The sequence below is a fragment of the Abramis brama genome (assembly GCF_963993115.1).
Source record: "Abramis brama genome assembly, chromosome: 2".
In the NCBI taxonomy this organism is placed as follows: Eukaryota; Metazoa; Chordata; class Actinopteri; order Cypriniformes; family Leuciscidae; genus Abramis; species Abramis brama.
In genome coordinates, this window is record NC_139964.1 from 20,148,506 (window position 1) to 20,168,340 (window position 19,835).

The 19,835-nt window shown below is 42.3% G+C and overlaps 1 protein-coding gene across 1 annotated transcript in view; it reads right to left on the reverse strand.

Moving 5' to 3' along the window:
* Nucleotides 1-13,261, reverse strand: part of LOC311077826 (complement C3-like) — an 82,115-nt gene extending 68,854 nt beyond the window's left edge. The window contains exons 1-16 of the mRNA XM_084106457.1: nucleotides 13,140-13,261; nucleotides 12,859-13,054; nucleotides 11,616-11,784; nucleotides 11,049-11,122; nucleotides 10,811-10,899; nucleotides 10,552-10,634; nucleotides 10,367-10,454; nucleotides 5,925-6,027; nucleotides 5,673-5,793; nucleotides 5,445-5,560; nucleotides 5,063-5,209; nucleotides 3,716-3,919; nucleotides 3,428-3,619; nucleotides 3,201-3,353; nucleotides 2,995-3,124; nucleotides 2,675-2,719 (exon numbers count right to left, since the gene is read on the reverse strand). Coding sequence (XP_083962583.1) covers nucleotides 2,675-2,719; nucleotides 2,995-3,124; nucleotides 3,201-3,353; nucleotides 3,428-3,619; nucleotides 3,716-3,919; nucleotides 5,063-5,209; nucleotides 5,445-5,560; nucleotides 5,673-5,793; nucleotides 5,925-6,027; nucleotides 10,367-10,454; nucleotides 10,552-10,634; nucleotides 10,811-10,899; nucleotides 11,049-11,122; nucleotides 11,616-11,784; nucleotides 12,859-13,054; nucleotides 13,140-13,213 — 1,984 coding nt within the window. The 5' untranslated portion in view covers nucleotides 13,214-13,261. The remainder of the gene's footprint in view (nucleotides 1-2,674; nucleotides 2,720-2,994; nucleotides 3,125-3,200; nucleotides 3,354-3,427; nucleotides 3,620-3,715; nucleotides 3,920-5,062; nucleotides 5,210-5,444; nucleotides 5,561-5,672; nucleotides 5,794-5,924; nucleotides 6,028-10,366; nucleotides 10,455-10,551; nucleotides 10,635-10,810; nucleotides 10,900-11,048; nucleotides 11,123-11,615; nucleotides 11,785-12,858; nucleotides 13,055-13,139) is intronic.
* Nucleotides 13,262-19,835: the final 6,574 nt, after the last annotated feature.

The following is a 19,835-nucleotide window of genomic DNA, read 5'->3' on the forward strand; positions in this document are numbered from 1 at the left end:
TTCTCTTGAGCAAGCCAAATAACCTGCAAAACTGGTTTTCACTTGATTGAATCAAATCATCCTCTGCATTGTTTTGAGTTGTCTCCACCTCCAAAAGTCCCTCCTCCTTGTAAATGTATAAAAACTATACACTCTCAGAAAAAAAGGTACAAAAGCTGTCGCTGTGGCAGTACCTTTTCAAAAGGTACACTTTTGTACCTAAAGAGTACATATTAGTCCCTCAAAGGTACATATTAGCAGAGGTGGGTAATCCAGGGGCCAAAGAGTAAAAGTCCTGCCATATGTTTATTCCACCCATAAACTCAGCAGCTGATTTCACTAATTAGTTCTCTCTCCTGCTGAATTAGCAAATCCAGGTAATTGGAACAAAATACTGAGGAGGACTTTTACTTTCTGAACCTGGACTTTACACCTCTGCATAGCAATGCCACATAAACCAGAACTGGACATTATCGTACACTGTTAACCCTTGCTGTAAAAAAAGGCCAAATTCTGACAATATCATACCATTTTCCATTAAAACAGTAATATACCGTAGAAAATAAAACTAGCCTTTAGGAATATACTGTGAATTAACAGCGCTCAAAATCGACACTCAGAGGCTGTTTTCCCAATCACACCCAATACCCTCATTCACTATTCCCTACATTAGTTCACTAATATAGTCCCCTTGACAGAGTGAATGAAAAGAAGTGAGTGAATTGAGAAACTGATGAACACCTGATAAGCAGAATCACTGAACGACAGAGAATCAAGAACAGAAAAAAGAGAAACAGAAACTACAACTGACTTCCAGCAACACTGAGTGTGAAACCAGTTTACAAACCAGTTTACGATTATTTCTTTCATACATGTACAAAAGTTCTTGTTGAGAATTAACAGAGATTTAGTTAATAATAAAGTTTGTTGTCACCATGATGGAGATCAGTATTTGCTATAGTTGGTCTCTTGTACCTTGACATCTTACCATTCATCTTTCTCTAGCTGCTGTGACAGTGAGTTTATAAAACACATTTGTTGTGCAAGAAAAAGTCAAGAGGAAGATGATTAGCTGTTTTTGGCTTTTGTGATGATTTAACATTCATTCTGGACATGTCTGATTTTCAGATGTTTCCAGATTTTCAATATATTCTTTGAATTTGTGGGTATTTCATATTTATCTGTGAATCTACAACATGAAATCAACATTTCTGTAATCAGGTCTTCTAAAAAATATTGTAAACACAGAGTGCATTAAAACATTTTTAACTCCTGCCTGACTCAGACACACACAGACATCAACAATCAGCACATGAATCTCAACAATGGTGACAATCAAAAGTTTCATGTCGCAATGCATGCTGGGTTCCAGGATAATATAAAACTCCCAGCATGCACTGCTGCATGAATAATAAAAAAAAATATTGCCACCATTGTTGAGATTCATGTGCTAAATTGTGATATCTCTGTGTTTCTATAAGACAGCATAGTTCTGTTTTTTTTTTTTTGGTTTATGCATGATGTGTAAAAAAAATAAGTCATTGTAATTTATTGCTGTGGTTTCACAGTGGTGGTAATGTAACACTTTTGATTGAGGATTAAACTCTGAATGAGTAGGAATTAATTCCTTAGTGAATGAACAGGCAATATGATGATTTTATCACCATAATCAACATAACCACAATCATTCATAAACTGTGTGTGCACAAGTGTGACTTACAAAAACACAGCTCAAGCAGCAAAAGAAACACTAATGTTTTAGCATCAACATCCCAACTAAAGCAAGCACTGATCTCTATAACGGTAACTTCAAACCAAACATCTTCAATTAAACATCTCAATAACAACTTCTGTATGACAGAAATAAAGTCATACTGGTTAATAATAAGTGAAGCTGGTAATGCTGTTTGTGGAGTTGTTTAATCCTCCTCTGCTGAGATCTTCACAGATTTAATGTCTTCTTTTCTCTTCAGTTGATTTCATCTGAGGCTGTGGCTGAAATTACTCCATATTTAATATACACAGATTTTTTTGGCTACGATAAGATCCAGTTCTGGTTTATTTCTTTGCTCTTGGCTGACATGTGGCATTGCTATGCAGAGGTGTAAAGTCCAGGTTCAGAAAGTAAAAGTCCTCCTCAGTATTTTGTTCCAGTTACCTGGATTTGCTAATTCAGACAGGAGAGAGAACTAATTAGTGAAATCAGCTGCTGAGTTCATGGGTGGAATAAACATATGGAAGGACTTTTACTCTTTGGCCCCTGGATTACCCACCTCTGCTAATATGTACCTTTGAGGGACTAATATGTACTCTTTAGGTACAAAAGTGTACCTTTTGAAAAGGTACTGCCACAGCGACGGCTTTTGTACCTTTTTTTCTGAGAGTGTACGGTATAGAACGAAGTTAGATTGTTGGATGACTGCAGCCAAGCTCAGTGAAGTCCTCAATAAAGAATAACTTCTGCTTGAACGATATCCCAACATCTCCTGGTTTTGCTTCGATGAAGGAATAGAAAGTTCCCTATAACATCATGGCTGGATCATTACTAGCATATTCTGATAATCCTCAAGATTATGTTAACTTTATTCCAATATAGGGTCCATTCAAGCCACAATGATAGAAAAACAACAGCAGATATGAACTCTAAAACATGTTTAATCTTTAAAAGGGTCGAATCATAAGAGCAGATTCTCACCCGGTGATCTCCGTCTTCTCTTTGAAAGGAAGGGACACTCCGGCGCTAGAGGAAGTTTAATTAGAATGAAATTAGCATATGGCACTCTAATGTGTGAGAGGGAATTCACTACAATTGAACTTGGTGCAGTGCTTTTCCAGCACCGATTATACCAACTTAAATTAGTTAACCTATAGATACTGGAGACATTCATGGGCAAATATGTAAGAAATTGTTTTAATTGTATGTCCATGGACACTGCCCTATAGATTGTTTGTAGTGAAATATAAAATAAAATATAATGGTATTTTATATTAAAATTGAAGAAATTACAAATATACTTGTTCTGGTGTTGGTTCCTCCTGCAGTGCTGGACTCAAACATCAGACCTGCATCACTGAAAACCCCCATACTGTCCCTTCCACCTCCTGCCGTACAGCCGGTGTCATGCTTCTCTATGACGTCCCAGATCTAAAGGTGCAAAGATATAATTTATTAGCTAAATTACAAACTGAAGACGCTGAAGATGCTGAAGAAGGTCCTTCACCTGAGTCTGAGTGAGTCTGTTCTTGTTAAGGTCATGCACAGCCTTGTCAACCACCACCAGCCCAACTCTAGCTCCAGGATCTCCAGTTATCTGCAGCTTGACCAGATCTCCTGTTTCATAGGTATTCATCTTGTCCTTCACCTGAAGCTTGAGCTGTTAAAACGAGAGACACTGAATCAGATCTAGTTGATTAGCATGTCAAACATTTCTTGTGATGGTTGACCCACCGTTCCCATGCACGTGTCCTTCACGTCGACCCAGACTGAATCAGACACCACCTCAGACGAGCCCACATGATAATAAGCCACAAAGCGGAAGGACGGCACCATGTCTCTGGTTACAGGTAGAGACAGCCTCACTAGAGCTTTTCCTCTCCTCTTGAACCTGTCCGCTTTAACAATCTGACCTTTACTTAAGATCTGTAAATGAGGAAGATGAGTTAACAGTATTTATGACATTCATATGAATAAATACATTTGTGGTGCAGCTGAATATGAAATAACTATAATCTTTACAATGTATGTGTAATCTTGATCTTTGGCTCCTGGACTTTGTCCTGTGTTTAGATCGACTTTCATTTGATCACCGATCTGAAGCTCTGCAGAATCAATGCTGATGTGCAGGTAATTCTTGGAGTCTCCTTTGGGAATGTAAGCGAGAGCCGTCATCGTCTTCACTGCCTGCTGTTCATCTCTTAATAGTGGATCTTTGGTTTTTGCCTGAAAAGAACAAATACACTGTTTTCTGATGTGCTGTGTAGTATATACTCCATTGCTTGTTCAACATATGTTAAAGGGGTCATATAATGGTACATGCACTTTTACAAGCTGATTGTACTGAAATGTGTGTTGGCAGTGCCTGTACACAACCATCATAAAATGATAAAAATCCATCCAGTCGTTTTTTTAAATCTCCTTATATGTTTTACCCCGTCTCAAATCAAGCCGTTCGATTTTGTGACGTTACACAATCGACGCCCCTCCCAAGATGGGTGATTGACAGCAGCGTTTCAAACACAGACCCGCCCTCGCTCGTGAGCAAGCTGTCTGTCATCATAGTGAATTGATATGCTGGAGCAGAATGGCGTCGTCTAAGCGATTGTGGTGTTCTGTTCTTGGGTGTAATAAGGAACACAGCAGTCATTTTGATGTTCCTAAATCAGAACTGCTGAAGACACAGTGTCTGAGTTTTGTTTTTGAAGGGAATATGCCAAAGCATTGACGCGAGGGGGATTCCCCAAGATCAACTTCCATGCTTTCATGTTTGCCAAATCATTTCACACCAGACAGCTTTACAAACGAGGGTCAGTAAAGCTGGTTTTGAAAAAAATAATCGGTACTTACCTGTTCCTGCTGAACCTCCAGAAGAAGTAAGTGTAACGTTTTATTAACCTTTATTAATATATTAATCTTTGCAAATCGCTTGCACGCTTCACGATGAATGCGTCTAAGGTTTACACTCAGGGTACATTACGGCATGTTTTCTATGTACTACGTTCTCAATATAATTCATAATCCCACGTTTATGATGAACAACACGTTATGGTTATTGTGTTATTGTGTTATCAACGGTGTACGCACAGAACAGAGGGGCGGGGTGAGCAAAGCTCATTATCATTCAAAGACACATGCACTTAAACTGCGTGCTGAAAACAGAGCTGTTTTTGACCAGGTAAAATTAGTGTTTTCTTACAATACTAATGAGAATTTTTAATTAAAGTATATTACAGACTTTTAATTTAGACCCTAAAGAATCATATTAGCTTGTACAAAAATGGCATTATATGACCCCTTTAACTGATCTATTTTCCACCAGTTCTTCAGTGAAAGTGACTGAACATTAGTTGAGTTTGCAGGTCTTACAGTGATCTGCAGTGTAGAAGATCCTCCTGGAGTGTTGATGGTAACCTTTGCAATGCCATTGGCTGTTGTGTGACCTCTGACCCCTCCAGGATTGACCTCCACTTCCACATTTTCAGCAGGAGTCTGGTCAGGATTTGTTACGTAAACCTGTTATATATAAATAATATTTATGAAATTGTTCCTCAGTTCCTGCAACCCTTCAGGTTTGCAACTGTCTAGTAGGGATAGGAGATATGGCAAAATATATCTTTATTTATACATCTATATAAATATATAAATGCCACAAAAGGAAAGAAAAGACTATTGCAACTTTCGTTTCATGCAGACTTTGTCATATCGCACACATCTACTTAGTCTATGTAATGTTTCTCTATGTTTATACCGAGACACTGAAGGGCATCCCGGGTTTGAAGAATTGTGGTGTTTTTTTGAAGTGGATGGTGTACGGTGACGTCACAATCTGAATGCCTCTCCTTTCTGCTTCCACCATTTCACTGCCTGAAACACACACACACACACACACACACACACACACACACGATTAGCCTCTCATATACATTCACACACAGGCATGTAAACATACAGATGTACAGTATCTGTTGAGTCTTACCACTTTCTGTTAAAAGACTGACTGAAACATAGATTGATCGTCCAACCAGCTGGTTAATGTCTGGAAAGGTCTTAGTGATCATCTCCCTGCTCAGTTCTGCTGTACCTTCTCCTTCCCTAATCTATTCATATGAGAAAGACATTGACATCAGTCTACAAGACAAGACAAAAATGTATTTAATGTTTTATGTCACTCTCTAGGTGAAGAGAAATGAGATTGATCCCAGCTTGTAAACTGTTTAATGTCTCTCACCTGAACTTTTTGAAGAGAAGAAGGAATACTTGTTTTCTTCTCACCGTCCATCACACCAAACATCACAAACGCATGTCCTTCCACCTTCTGTCCAAACAGGTACCTATAAAAGCACATACAATTTCTGCTGTAAAAACTGAATGGTGACGACAACTAACCCTGATCCAGATCCACTTTCATGACATAGAAAAAAAGCAGCTGGAACGTTTGTCTAACTACCTTCTTTTCTTTTTCCACAGTCATACAGGTTTTGAACAACATGAGGGTTTTTCATGTTTTTTTGTATAATTTTTTTATATGAGCATGTACACTACTCATTTTGTATATATATATATATATATATATATATATATATATATATAAAATATAGTATATAGACGATAATTCAATATATATATATAGACCCTTTTACAGTTGGTAAACATGGTGACGTATTTGTGTGGGCGGGGCTTAGCTGGAGGCAGAAAGAACCCTCTGGCCGCTTCACTAACACTAGTTTGCAAGTTTGTTAGCTTGTTTTTTTAACAATGACTGGAGAAAATTCTATTTTAGGTCACTCACTGTCCAGGACCGCGATTGTTATTTGCAAAAGTTAATTTTAACGGACGGAACCAGATTGGCTGACCCGTAACGTTACACGCTCAGTCAATGGACGATCTGACAGGATTAACGATAACGCTACCAACGGTTGAGTGGCCTGACTTCTACACCTACATGATAGAGAAGCTGAGGACATATAAATCTTTAGATGCCTATGTGCTGAATGGTCATGTTAAGATTTGTGTGTACGATCCGCAGTTCTGTCTAGCCAGCGCCAAGAAGACGACAATGTAAAGAGTTTCATATATACGGTGCAATTTTAAAGATGTGGATATTTTCTAGAAATAAAAATTCCAGATACAGCATACTCATTTTTCATCGATTCTTGCACCCAACAACACAACAAGATGACATTTAATAATAAAAATAATAATTTAAGCTCCTTATTATGTAGCCGAATCTTTGCTGGTTTGTATTGGCCGCCTCCAGTTTTCCTTTTGTTTTGCCTCCAGCTAGCGCCGTGACGTAACTGTGACGTAACTATATACAGGGTTCTTGCAGGTTTCAGTAAGTCAAATTTAAGACCTTTTTAAGACCTTTTAAGACCATAAAGATTGAAATTTAAGACCTACACGACGCATTGCCAAAAAAATATTCAAATCAAAGAATTCATTTTATTTCCATGAATTCAGTAATTGAAAAAGCATTAATTTAATTTACAGATAAATCACATTAGTAACCTTCCACACCCAACAACGCGTGTCAGAGAAAAGAACAGAATCAGATATACATTTTTTATAGAAAATTGTACTTTGCATATTATACTGTAAAAAACACATTATTAGTTGATTTTAGTTGATCATCATAGTTGATCATAACTAGAGATGAAATGGCATGAACATTTAATTTCATGATTATAGTGAAAAAATGATCACGGTTATCACAGAATCCTGTTCAAAAAGTATTAATACTACACAATGAAATCAATTCACCAAGTTTTATGTCGAAAACCAGCAAATAACAAATAAATAGAGATGCACCGATTACAATCGAAATTGAAAACTTAATGAAACAAAATTTTTCATTAAGTTTGACCTGCCGATACCGATTTTAGCCGATTCCGATTTCATTTTTTCTAACCACTTTACAGCACACACAAATATTTATTTTATATCTTTTCTGTAATAGAACATTTTACAATTTGCATAGTTCACACACATCTAAAGTGCAGTGTTATGGAAGAACCATTTCCTTTTCACATTCAATATCCAATATTTTTTTATATATGTATTTAACAAACTAAACGTCTGTATGAAAACAGGGAATGGCAATAAAATAATATATAAATAAAAAATAAAATAATATAGCCTTGCAGTATAAAGATATTTCTCAAAGCACACACACACAGGCCTATTGCAATCACTTGTAGCCTACAAACTGAATAATAAAACAAGTTTAAATGGGTACATTTTCTATAAATATTAGTCTTCGTTTTCTTTTCTGACATAGCCTACTCTAGTTCTTGTTAAAACACGCAAAGTCTGTGCATTTTGGGCACTTTTTTGGTGAAACCCTATTTAGGCTATTTTGTCCATCAAAAGTGTGCTTTCCCTTTAATTGAGCGTGAGCAGTGCAGCAAATAGACTTGGCGCCGAAACACGCGCTTCACTGCTCGCGACGCTCCTGCTTGACGCTCACGCGCTGCTCCTGCTCCCGTTGTGAATGCACTCATTGATTAACATGCACGCCGAAAAAAAATACGTGCTTGCGGCCTGAACGGACGTAATTCACGAGGTTTTCTACATGTGTGTACCGTGTGCACGTGTGATGCTGATGTTGCGCAATGTTAATCATGCGGCGCCCGAGTGCATTTGACCGGCATTAAATCGGCATTTGTCAGACTGACCGGCCGGTCGCCGGTCACGGCCGATCACGTGAAAATCGGCCAATTCCGGTCACCAGCCGATCAATCGGTGCATCTTCAATATGCACTTTTGTTTACATAAACATTAAAATAATACCATTAAAAATGAACATTTTTAAAGTGTCTTGCATGTTATATACTGACATGTACAAGTTAAAAGGTTTGACAAAGGTTTGACAAAAAAGGTTTTATAAAAAGATAAACCTCACATATTTCAGACTTTAAATATTTTTTTATAAAAAGAATGAGTCAAAAAAGATAAATTACTGACATTTACAATGCACTTTAGCTTATCTTTTATTATTAATAGTAAAATTCGGTCCGATCTTCCCGTGGCGTCTGTCGTTGCTGCAACCATGCCCTGCGGTCTCCACAACGACAAAGAAGTTTTAGTAGCTAATGGATTTCCACCATCGAAAAACGCTTGCTGTAGCTCTGCCACAAGATTTATTTACGGAGAAGAGAAAAACACCCGTAGTGTTTGGGTGCACCCCCATCCTTCCTGTTGACTGAGCTTTCAGACAGCGGCTGGAAAACAGCACTTACCGCGCGCCTACATTTGAACGAACTTGAGCGCGCAAAAGACGCGATTATGTGAACGGCCTCTTGGCGAGCGACCTCCAATCAGGCCGCGAGCGACGTGTTGGAGACCCCTGCACTAGAGCTCCGCTTTGTAGGCTACGACTCGATACTTTTTTGCTACTTTGTAATAACTTTCTGCGGCCAGCGTTTCTGGAAATAAACGAGGGTAAAACCTTTTTAAGACCTGACTAAATTAAATTTAAGACCGCGGATGAAAATCGGGCCGTTTTTAAGACGTTTTAAGGCCTTAAATTTAAAGTTCCGAATTTTAGACTTTTTAAGACCCCGCGGGAACCCTGTATATAGACCCTTTTGCGGCGCAAAAGGGGTCTATATATATATATATATATATATATATATATAAAGTGTTAGTTAGAAGAACAAAATTTGGATTTTACAGTTTAGCAAATATACTCTAGCCTGGTTAAAACCAGACCATTCTCAGTAGTAACTGAGTTATGGTCTGGCAAAGCTTCATTAATAACTCATTTCCAACGGGGCGTCACCAACGGATGTCGCTCAAATGCCTCTGGGCGCAATTGGATAGACCTAAAACCAATCAGAGCGATCGTCATGATGTAAAGCCCGCCTCAATGTTTCTGATTGGTGCCGTGATTTGGACGGATTAGAAATCGTCTTGAATGGGCTCTTTGCCAGACTACTTGCAGAGCAAATCTAAATTTGCCGGAAGATTGTCCGGGTTTTCCCAGGCTAAATATACTCTGGAGCTGCTCTCTGTGCCACACACTTTGAAAACCCCTGGTGTAACCAACTGATGTCAGGTTGATTCAGTCATATTAAATGATATAAAAACCTGTTACGGCTTTCCTTTAATCCAGTTCCTGGGACTTCTCATTCCTTCATGCTTATAAACATGAACACACAGAGTTCCTTTCAGACACAGCATACATCAATATATTGTCCATAATCCATCATGTTCACACTAGCATCCCCAAAATCTGTGGGTGCTTCTCAATGCTCAAATTGATGCTTTCTTGTTTCCTCGCTCCTCCGTCCTCCGTCCTCCAGCCCATGGCCCGGAAACGATGGATCTCAGTCATCTAGAAGAGCATCTCAGTCCTCTAATTGCACTGCGAGGAGGCGAGGAACGATGAGCGAGGAAACTTCAGTCATGAGAGCGGATACACAGGAAACAATATTCATACTACCAGTAAAATACAGAATAACTGCAACTCAAAAAAATATGCCTTTTGAGACTAAGATAAATGTCTTTGTTACTTTTGGAATTTATACTATCTCAAACACTCATGAAAAGTTTTGGCTGCTCATAGCACATATTATTTTGTACTTTACATAAAGATCTATTTTAAATCAGTGTTTGCTCACATTATAGATTTATTTTCAATACAGTGAAGCAGAACATATGTTGTCTTACTTGGCTTCAATGTCGACTGTCAGGCTCTCGTCACGCACATAGAAAAATGACTTACTGGGTCTTAATCTGACTCCAAATGTTGGAAGCACTATAAACCAAACCAGAGAAAAGACACAAATAAATAAATACATTATTTTAGTTTTATTGCATTTACACAAAACACATTTTGTTGACACACATCTTACCATATTCTTTGACTTCAAAGTCTGCAGTAAACTTCTTTTGAGGAGTGTGTGTGTACCGAGTGACAACTTTCCAGATCCCAAGACTGAAACAAAAACATTTCAAAACATTTTTAAATAAGCATTATACAACAGATGAAACAAACCTCATAACACAGATCACATCTATGAGTATTAGCTGCGTTGTAAGATAGACATAATGAATCACTAAATTAAATTAACTCGGGTTGAGCAAGTTCAGTCTTCACAGCGTTTCACACACCTGGCAACCTCAGGAATGGCGTAGCTTCCAGACTTCATCCCTTTCACTGGATCTATCTTCTCTGATGAAACTGTGATGCCTTGTGGATTCTTAAACAGAAATCAGCATTAACACTGTGTGTTTACTGAGATCAGCAGTGTACATGCTCATTACAGCTGAAATGCCACGAGTGTGTGTGTGTGTGTGTGTGTGTGTGTGTGTGTGTGTGTATTAACAGTGAGCACTTATAAGTGTGTACCATGATCTCCACCGTGACTCCAGTCTGACTGAGTGGTTTCATGTTGGGCGTCAGAGATAAAATCCTGTATTGAACTGCAAAAGATGTCAAAGCAAAAAAATGAAATATGAGTTCTGATGATTTTTACTCAGATTCAAACCCTGATACACATAGCAGTCAGTTTAATAATAAACAATTATGTCATGCTTATGTATAAAGTTCACATTGTGCGTTATCATTTCCAAGTATTTCATGAGTTCCTTTGCCCATATAATCTTTAAGCTAAAAAGGTTAAACATATTTGGCTTGCTGTCCACAATGGAGGGCTCAATGAAGCAGCTTCAACTCGAGCTTAGATATACGCTATAAGTGGGACTACTAATGCTTACATGATGAGTATGGTAGCAAGATGTTATAATTATGTTATTTAAATTATGTTGGTGGAGTTGGGGAGGTGGAGGGACGCCAAAACAGCTGATGCCAGAGCAAGGTGAGCGGCTGCTTATGCTCCAGCAGTTAATTGAAAGATTAGATAGGTTAATTCCTCCCGAAATTACATTGTGAACTTTACTTAGCACATACTCGTACCTCTGCTAGCAGGCGTGTAGATGGGCTTGTCTGTCTGTACAAATATATATCCAGACTGGAATGAGACCATGACCACTTTCTCCAGAGTGTGAGATGGAAACTGAGCTTGTAGATACACATACTGCTTCTCCAGAGGATCATCAGAGAAATAGTTCTGATCATCAGGGATCTAAAGAACAGATAATCATCAGCCTGAATTTTATGTGATAATATAATAATGAGAATGTGTTATGATCCCAGCCTGTGTTCCCGTCTTGTGTGTTCCTGGACTCTTCTGTTATTTCCTGTCTTACACCATGTTTTGTAGTTCTTTGTAGGTTTTCAAGTTGATTAGTCTCCAGGTGTTTCTTATTATCTACGACCCCCTTGTTATCATACCTGTGTATATATAGGCCTTGTTCTCAGTCAGTCGCTGAAATCACATTCTCTGGTTTATCGTGTTTTTATTTGTTTATGCTAGTTACTTTGGGCCCTATTTTAACGATCTGAAACGCAAGTATCAAGCGTGAAACACAAATAACTTTGTGGGCGGATCTCGGGCGCTGTTGCTATTATACCGGCGGGATAAATGACTCTTGCACCCGACGCAAATCTAAAATGGGTTGGTTTGAAGTAGCTTCATTATTCATAGGTGTGGTTTGGGCGTAACGTGAAATAAACCAATCAGAGCAACATCTCACATTCCCTTTAAGAGCAAACGCGCTTGTTCTATAGTGGATTCCTATCTATCGTAATAATGTATGATTTGCAAAAATGAAAACTGCTGCTTCTATGTAGATGAGAGAATCAAAGTGTATGCGCGTTGTGCACACGCTACATTGATTATGGCCAAGCATGCGCCATTAAAATAGCAAATGAATAACATGTGCAACGCGCCACTGACTATACAATTTTTTTTCGGTCAGTGGTGGAATTGTTTTCTAAACCTGCAAAATAGTATCAGGGAACGTTTGCGCCGGAACACGCCTCCTCTTTGCGCTGAACCACCCCCCGGGAGCGCAAGTGTATTTCTTAGTTAACCGATGTGCGTCTGTGGAGGGAAAAGTCCGCTGTGCGCGGGTGCAAAATAGGAATGATACATGTGTCGGTGTACAAAGTCAATTGCGCTGGGTGTAAGATAGGGCCCCTTGTGTTCTATAACCTTGTGGATTATTTGAATAAACCTGGACGTGGATCTGCTTCCCAGCTCCTGACTCTCACCATGTTACAGAATGAAACATCACTGTGTTTATGGAGCTCTCACCTTTATATCTGTAAGGATCTGGTAATTGTTGTCTGCAGTCAGTGTCACTGTTTTGGACAGTATCTCCTTGTCTTTTTTTGGGTATTTATTCACTGTGATTTTTACATCAAGAGCCCCTCCAGAGTAATCTTGAGCCTCCACAAACACGTTCTCTGAGGAACCCACTCTCAGCAAATTAGGAGCTGACAGAACAAACCTGAGGAGATCAAATCACAGCGTTTGAAATCTTAAAAAACAGATTATTAGTAACTCTATGAACAAACGGTGTGTTTAATACTCACAGCGGGTCACACAGTGTGAGGAGGGGTGAGGAGAGAAGAACAACAGTCAGACACAGCAGCTTCACCTCCATCATGTCTGTCTGTGTGTGTGTATGTGTGTGTGTGTGGACCTGCAGCAGCTCAGATTTATACCCGCCTCCGTCACCCTCACAGTCCAAACTTCTCTCTCTCTGTTTTTTGTTGCATTTGTTTTGTAAGTAAACTGACACTTCAGTTCAGCAATCTACAATCTAACAGTATAGCAAGTAATATTTAAGTTTGACTGTCATTCACTTTTCCTGTGTGATACACAAATAACTTCTTTATTTTCATACATTTTATAAATCAAATTTATATTTTAAGTTCATTTAACATTTAGACTGAATAAATCTGAATCTTGAGTCTTTTGAATCAGTGCCTAATGAAAAACACAAATGCAAATTCAGTGCAGGAGATTCATAAAGCTCTCATAAGCATATGAAGAGTAACAGCAGTCAAATTCAGATTTCCAGTAAATGACCTGCAAAAACCCGTTGTGTAAATTCAACCTTTGGTAAATTGGCAGCCGCTCTGTTGATCTTTGAGAGGTTGAAAGAATTATTGAACAGTATATAGCCATGGATATTTATCAAATATGTACATTTCAGCACAACACATGTGTTTTTGTGTAAATGAGGTTTAAATGTTCCAAAGCAGTGATGGACTGGCCATCCATCCAGTGTGTTTCCCAGCTCTTCTTCGGCCTGAGACGCTAGTAATAGACTCCAGCAAGCTCGTTTACGCCACAGAATAAAACCTTTTAAAAGATCATTTTTTTCTCGCAATTGCAAGTTGATATCATGCAATTCTGACTTAAAGGGATACTTCAGGATTTAGCATTAAGCTTTGTATTAGTAGAAAACGTCTCGGTTACGTTTGTAACCCTCGTTCCCTGAGTAGGGAACGGAGACGTTACGTCGGATGACGACGAATGGGGTTTCGCTTAGAAAGCCTATCATCTTCGAGTATATAAAACGAGCCAATGGCAATGAAATGCCATGGGTCTGCAGAATTTGCATAGCATATCTCCGCCCCACGCAGGGGGTATATAAGGAAGTGCGCGAGCAACATGCAGATATGTCTTCGCTGAGGAGCCGAGACTGAACTCAGGCTTTCCAGCGGTACAGCGGAAGTGGCAGGGAGACGTAACGTCTCCGTTCCCTACTCAGGGAACGAGGGTTACAAACGTAACCGAGACGTTCCCTTTCATAGTCACTCCGAGTTACGTCGGATGACAACGAATGGGGTTCCCAGTGTAATCACGCCATCTCTCGACTGTCTTCCAGTGCCCTGCGTAAGTCTGAGCTCCCTGTCGTGAGACTGGCACGGACGAAGGACTCCTACTTAACACAGGAATACCAAGGTACACTGGGAAGCATATCTCAGTGGAAATATGCAATCATGCCCAACCGAAGGGGGGGACTTGGAATACACATATGACCCCGAAGGGCTGCATATGGAGAATCACTGGGGTGTCCAGCCGCAGGTGGAATATTTCAACCCCAGGGGTGGCAAGGTGGCTTGCCGAGGGAAAGACACATGCTCAGAGAGGCTTACAGTGGAAATACACATGTGGGGGTCGCCCAGAGGGGGAACCATGCACATGGAGGCACCTAGCCAAGCACGAAAGCTGCCGGTGGCATAACTCTGGCATTGACGTCGTCAGTGCTGGAGGAGACTCAGGGCTTATTAGGCTCACCTGAGGAGAATATTGCACGTATCCCGTCTGTGGAGAGGAATGGCGAGCAAGCGAAGACACTTGAGCAGAATCTCTTACCGGCTAGTTGAAGCGAGTACATGAGAAGAAACTGGCTCTACTCGGAGATTGTAAAATCTCGCGAACGTGTTAGGTGTCGCCCAGCCTGCAGCTCTGCAGATGTCTGTTAGCGAGGCGCCATGCGCTAGAGCCCAAGAGGATGCCACACTCCGAGTGGAGTGGGCCGTCACACCAAGGGGGCATGGTCGACCTTGCTGCTGGTATGCCAAAGCAATGGCGTCCACTATCCAGTGAGACAACCTTTGCTTGGAGAGAGCCTTTCCCTTCAGCTTCCCACCATGACAGACAAAAAGCTGGTCTGAGGTCCTGAAACACTGCATTCTGTCAACGTAAGCACGGAGGGCGCGTACTGGACAGAGCAGTGCCAAGGCTGGGTCTGCCTCCTCCAAGGGCAGCGCTTGCAGGTTCACCACCTGGTCTCGAAAGGGTGTGGTGGGAACCTTGGGCACATATCCAGGCCGGGGTCTCAGGATCACGTGAGAGTTAGCCGGTCCGAATTCCAGGCACGCTTCGTCAACCGAAAATGCCTGCAGGTCCCCTACCCTCTTGATGGAGGCCAATGCAACCAGGAGCGCTGTCTTCATTGACAGGAACTTAAGCTCCACTGATTGCAGAGGCTCAAAGGGAGCACTCTGCAGGGAAGTTAGAACCACTGAGAGGTCCCAAGAGGGTACGAGGGGAGGACGAGGAGGATTCAGTCTCCTCGCTCCCCTCAGGAACCTGACGATCAGGTCGTGCTTTCCCAAGGACTTACCATCAACTGCGTCGTGATGTGCGGCAATGGCGGCAACATACACTTTCAGGGTGGAGGGAGACAGCCTTCACTCCAACCCTTCTTGCAGGAAGGAAAGCACGACACTGATGGGGCATTTCGTGGGTTCTAGATGTTTAGAAGAACACCAGTCGACGAAGAGGTTCCACTTCAACGCATAGAGGAGGCCAGGGGAGGACCAGCGTCCCACAGGGGCGTGCTCTGGCAGGGGTCTGGCGACAGAGGGGGACGAGAGTGGCGAGGCTCGTGAGCAGCGCGCACTGTCATCCGAGAACTCTGTGTGCTCAGAGATGGGAGAGTGAGTTCTTTCTTTAACCACATTAGGGTGCTGCTCGTCGTGGGACGAGCAGCGGGAATGGGACAACCAAGGATTCTCCCCCGGCCCTCCACCGGGGGAAGGAGCGGCCCTGCTACCGTCTCCTGAAAAGAACTCAGTGCCATCTCTGAGTAGCCCGTCTCAGGAGCGCCGCTTGGCCTGGCGTTTAGAGGGCTGTGGCGCCTTCCTGCGGCTTCCTCCACGACGCGACCCGGAGGCAGCGGACTGCTGGGGCCGATCGGGAGGGGCGGGAGCCGCAGGAGGGCGCCCTCGGCGGCGAGCAGGCTGAGGCACCTGTGCCGACGACTGCGCTGCCGAAGCAGCGGGCCGACGGGGCAGGACATGTTTTAAAGCCTCAGTCTGCTTCTGGTCAGTCGAGAACTGCTGGGCAAAGTCCTCGACTGCACCGCCGAAGAGGCCAGCCTGGGATATGGGGGTGTCGAGGAACCGGGTCCGCTCGGCCTCCCGCATATCAGCCAGGTTAAGCCACAGGTGTCGTTCCTGGACCACACAAGTGGACATCACCTGACCCAGCGAGCGTGCGGTCACCTTCGTCGCCCGGAGAGCGAGGTTGGTGGCGGCACGCAACTCATCGAAGAGTGCTGGGTCAGTCCTCCCCTAGTGCATGTCACGCAACAACTGGGCCTGGTAGACCTGCAGTGTCGCCATGGCATGCAGTGAGGAGGCTGCCTGCCCCGCAGCTCTGTAGGTCTTCGCCACAAGAGTGGAGGAGAACCTACAGGCCTTGGAGGGGTGCTTTGGGTCGCCATGGGAGGAAGCACTCTGAGGACACAGTTGCATCGCAACAGAGCGTTCAACCTGGGGAACCCCAGTGTACCCTTTAGCAGCCGCCTGATCGAGAGGAGGAAAGGCGGAGGAGGTCGCCGAGCGATCACGGGAAGACAATGGTGCCTTCCAGGACCTCGTGACCTCCTCATGCACATCCGGGAAGAAAGGTATTGGGGTTGGGCGGCGACGAGGGTCAGCGGCCGCTCCCAAAAACCAATCATCCAGCCGCGAGCGCACTGGACCAGGTGGCGGGGACCACTCAAGGCCAATGGCCGCGGCTGCCCGGGAAAGCATGGCCGTCAGCTCGGGATCAGACTCGGGCAATGCTGGGACACCCGAGGGTGGCAGCACAGCCGAATCGTCACTTCCCAAGGACTCCTGCCCACCTTGTGATGCAGCGATCGACATACGGTCCTCCTCTGGAGCGCCAAATGAGACCTGCGGCAAGTCAGTGGACTGTACTGCAGGCTCATTTGAAACACACGGTGTGGAGCGTGGAATAGTCGGCGCTTTGTTCCACACCGTAACCCTCAGGTCACCCTGGCCGCCAGCCGAAGTACCAGCTCTCGTGGAGCTCGTAGATCGGGGTGCGGGTGAGGGGACTCTACCACAAAGGTCATTGAGTCTCGACCGCAACCGTGCGATGGGCATGTTCCCGCAATGGGAACATGACTCATCCACAAACGCTGCCTTAGCGTGCTCAACACCCAGACACACAAGACAGCGATTGTGCCCATCAGAGTCAGACACATATAGACCGCAACCAGAAATACACGGGCGAGGCATCTTTAAAAAGACGTGCCGCGTGCAATGCTCTTTTGTGAAAGGAGATTTCTCCACAAATGTTGAAGCGACCAGGGAGATGAACACACACACTCTGGCAAATCACTGCACAGATAAGCAGGGAATGTGCACTCGCTGGAACTCGCTGTCACACCAACACTTGGAGAGAGGCTCGTCTCGAAGAGAGTGAAGAGATAACTCAGAGTTTGGCTGTGGAGTGAAGAATCAACTTGGCTCCGAAGCGAAAACATATCTGCATGTTGCTCGCGCACTTCCTTATATACCCCCTGCGTGGGGCGGAGATATGCTATGCAAATTCCGCAGACCCATGGCATTTCATTGCCATTGGCTCGTTTTATATATGATGATAGGCTTTCTAAGCGAAACCCCATTCGTCATCATCCGATGTAACTCGGAGTGACTACGAAAGGGAACCTGTAGTATTTTCGAATTACCATGCTTTCCACCCTCATATCCCCCTGAGACAAGAGATTTATGTATTTTTTGTCAGGAAAAAAAATATTGCGGAACCAGAAAATCCTCCGATGACGCAAAAATCGTCATTTTGCGTCATCGGAGGATTTTCTGGCCAGAGGCTAAAGACTACAGCCAGTAGATGGCGTTGTTCCGCATGTTTTCAGCCCGCCCATAGAGGGTGGGGTCTCACTCACAGAATGTACACAGTGTCAGCCGTCTTTCTTTGGAAGCTAAGCTAGCAGGCTCTTGTTCTGTGGAGAAAGCTGAATAGTTGGAGAAAGCTGAGTAAGTAGGGGTTACCATCTTCCTTTTCCCGGACTTGTCCGGCGGGCGAGATCGTTCAAAATGTCCGGGATTCAGCTTTTGCGTTCTGCGGTCGCCATTCATTGTTTACATGCACACCTTTTGTTTCAATCTAACTGAATTCATTCCGATTGGTGAATCTGAATGTAGTGTTTACATGAACGCTAAACAAGTGATCGGTTGATGTGCGTTTTACCCTTGCTAAGAAAATTCCCGCTCCTCCGTGAGAGATGCGAGACCCGGCGCGTCTCAGTAATGACACCACCGGCCTCGCGCCGTTCTCCCACGGCCGTCAGCCTCGTCCTGCTCGCCACAGTAAACATGATGAATGAATGGCGACTGTAGAACACAAAAGCCGAATCCCGGACATTTTGGGCGATCTCTAGAGCAGTGGTTCCCAAACCTGTCCTGCCGGCACCCCAACACTGCACATTTTCTTTGTCTCCCTAATCAAACACACCTGATTCAACTCATCAGCTCATTAACCCATGTGATAATGAGCTGATGAGCTGAATCAGGTGTGATTCAATAATATAATGAGTGGTACTCATTTGTACCACTGCCATTTTTACGTTCCCCTGCATCCTCTGTTCCTTGTAAAAGGATCTTTTCCAAGGCTGGAGAGATTTTGTCCAAGAAGAGGAATCGTCTAAACCCCAACACACTTGAAATAATTCTGTTTCTCAATAAAAAATCTATTGTAATCCTTCCTTCCGGACTATTCTGTTGCAGTTTACTTTAATCTGTTATCTAAAAATGAGCAATGCTAAATGAAGCTTCGAGTAATGAACCTTTGGCTGAAGCAATGGGCTGCGAGGTCTCAGTGGTTCAGGAAGCCTCATTTTGCCATCACTAAACACAGTATAAACTTAGCTTTTAAAAGCTAATCTTCTAACATACTAGTTTTCTAACATATTAACAATAGTATGTTATACAGAAGCACTTGCTATAAGAGCACAACTAAAGGATTATTTGCTCTCAAATCAAGCTGCATGCACCACTTGTCACCATGATGGTAACTATCCTACGCTGTAAAAAAAAAAAAATCCTAATTTTACAGAAAATAACTGATTTTTTGACGATCATTTTATTTTAATTTTAAATTGTACTCAAAATTAAAATGTACTCTATTTTAACTGTGTATTTGATACACATTTGGTATAGCAATAAATGCAGGAGAAAACATCAGATGATCTTGGTCATCTGATCTGGTGATGTTGTAGTCATCATATGATGATCTGATTCATTGATATGTCAGTCAAATCTCTGAATATATTAGCTTAGATCACATATTATATAGATGGAATTTAGCTTTATACAAAGTCTACAATTAATGTCATAATTTTTCACATGACCCTTGAAATATTGTGGCATCAGTATTATAACAATCTGAAATGTAAAAAAATATATATTATACAGAAAAAGTTTTGAGCTGGTTCATTTTTATTATTTTTTTTATAG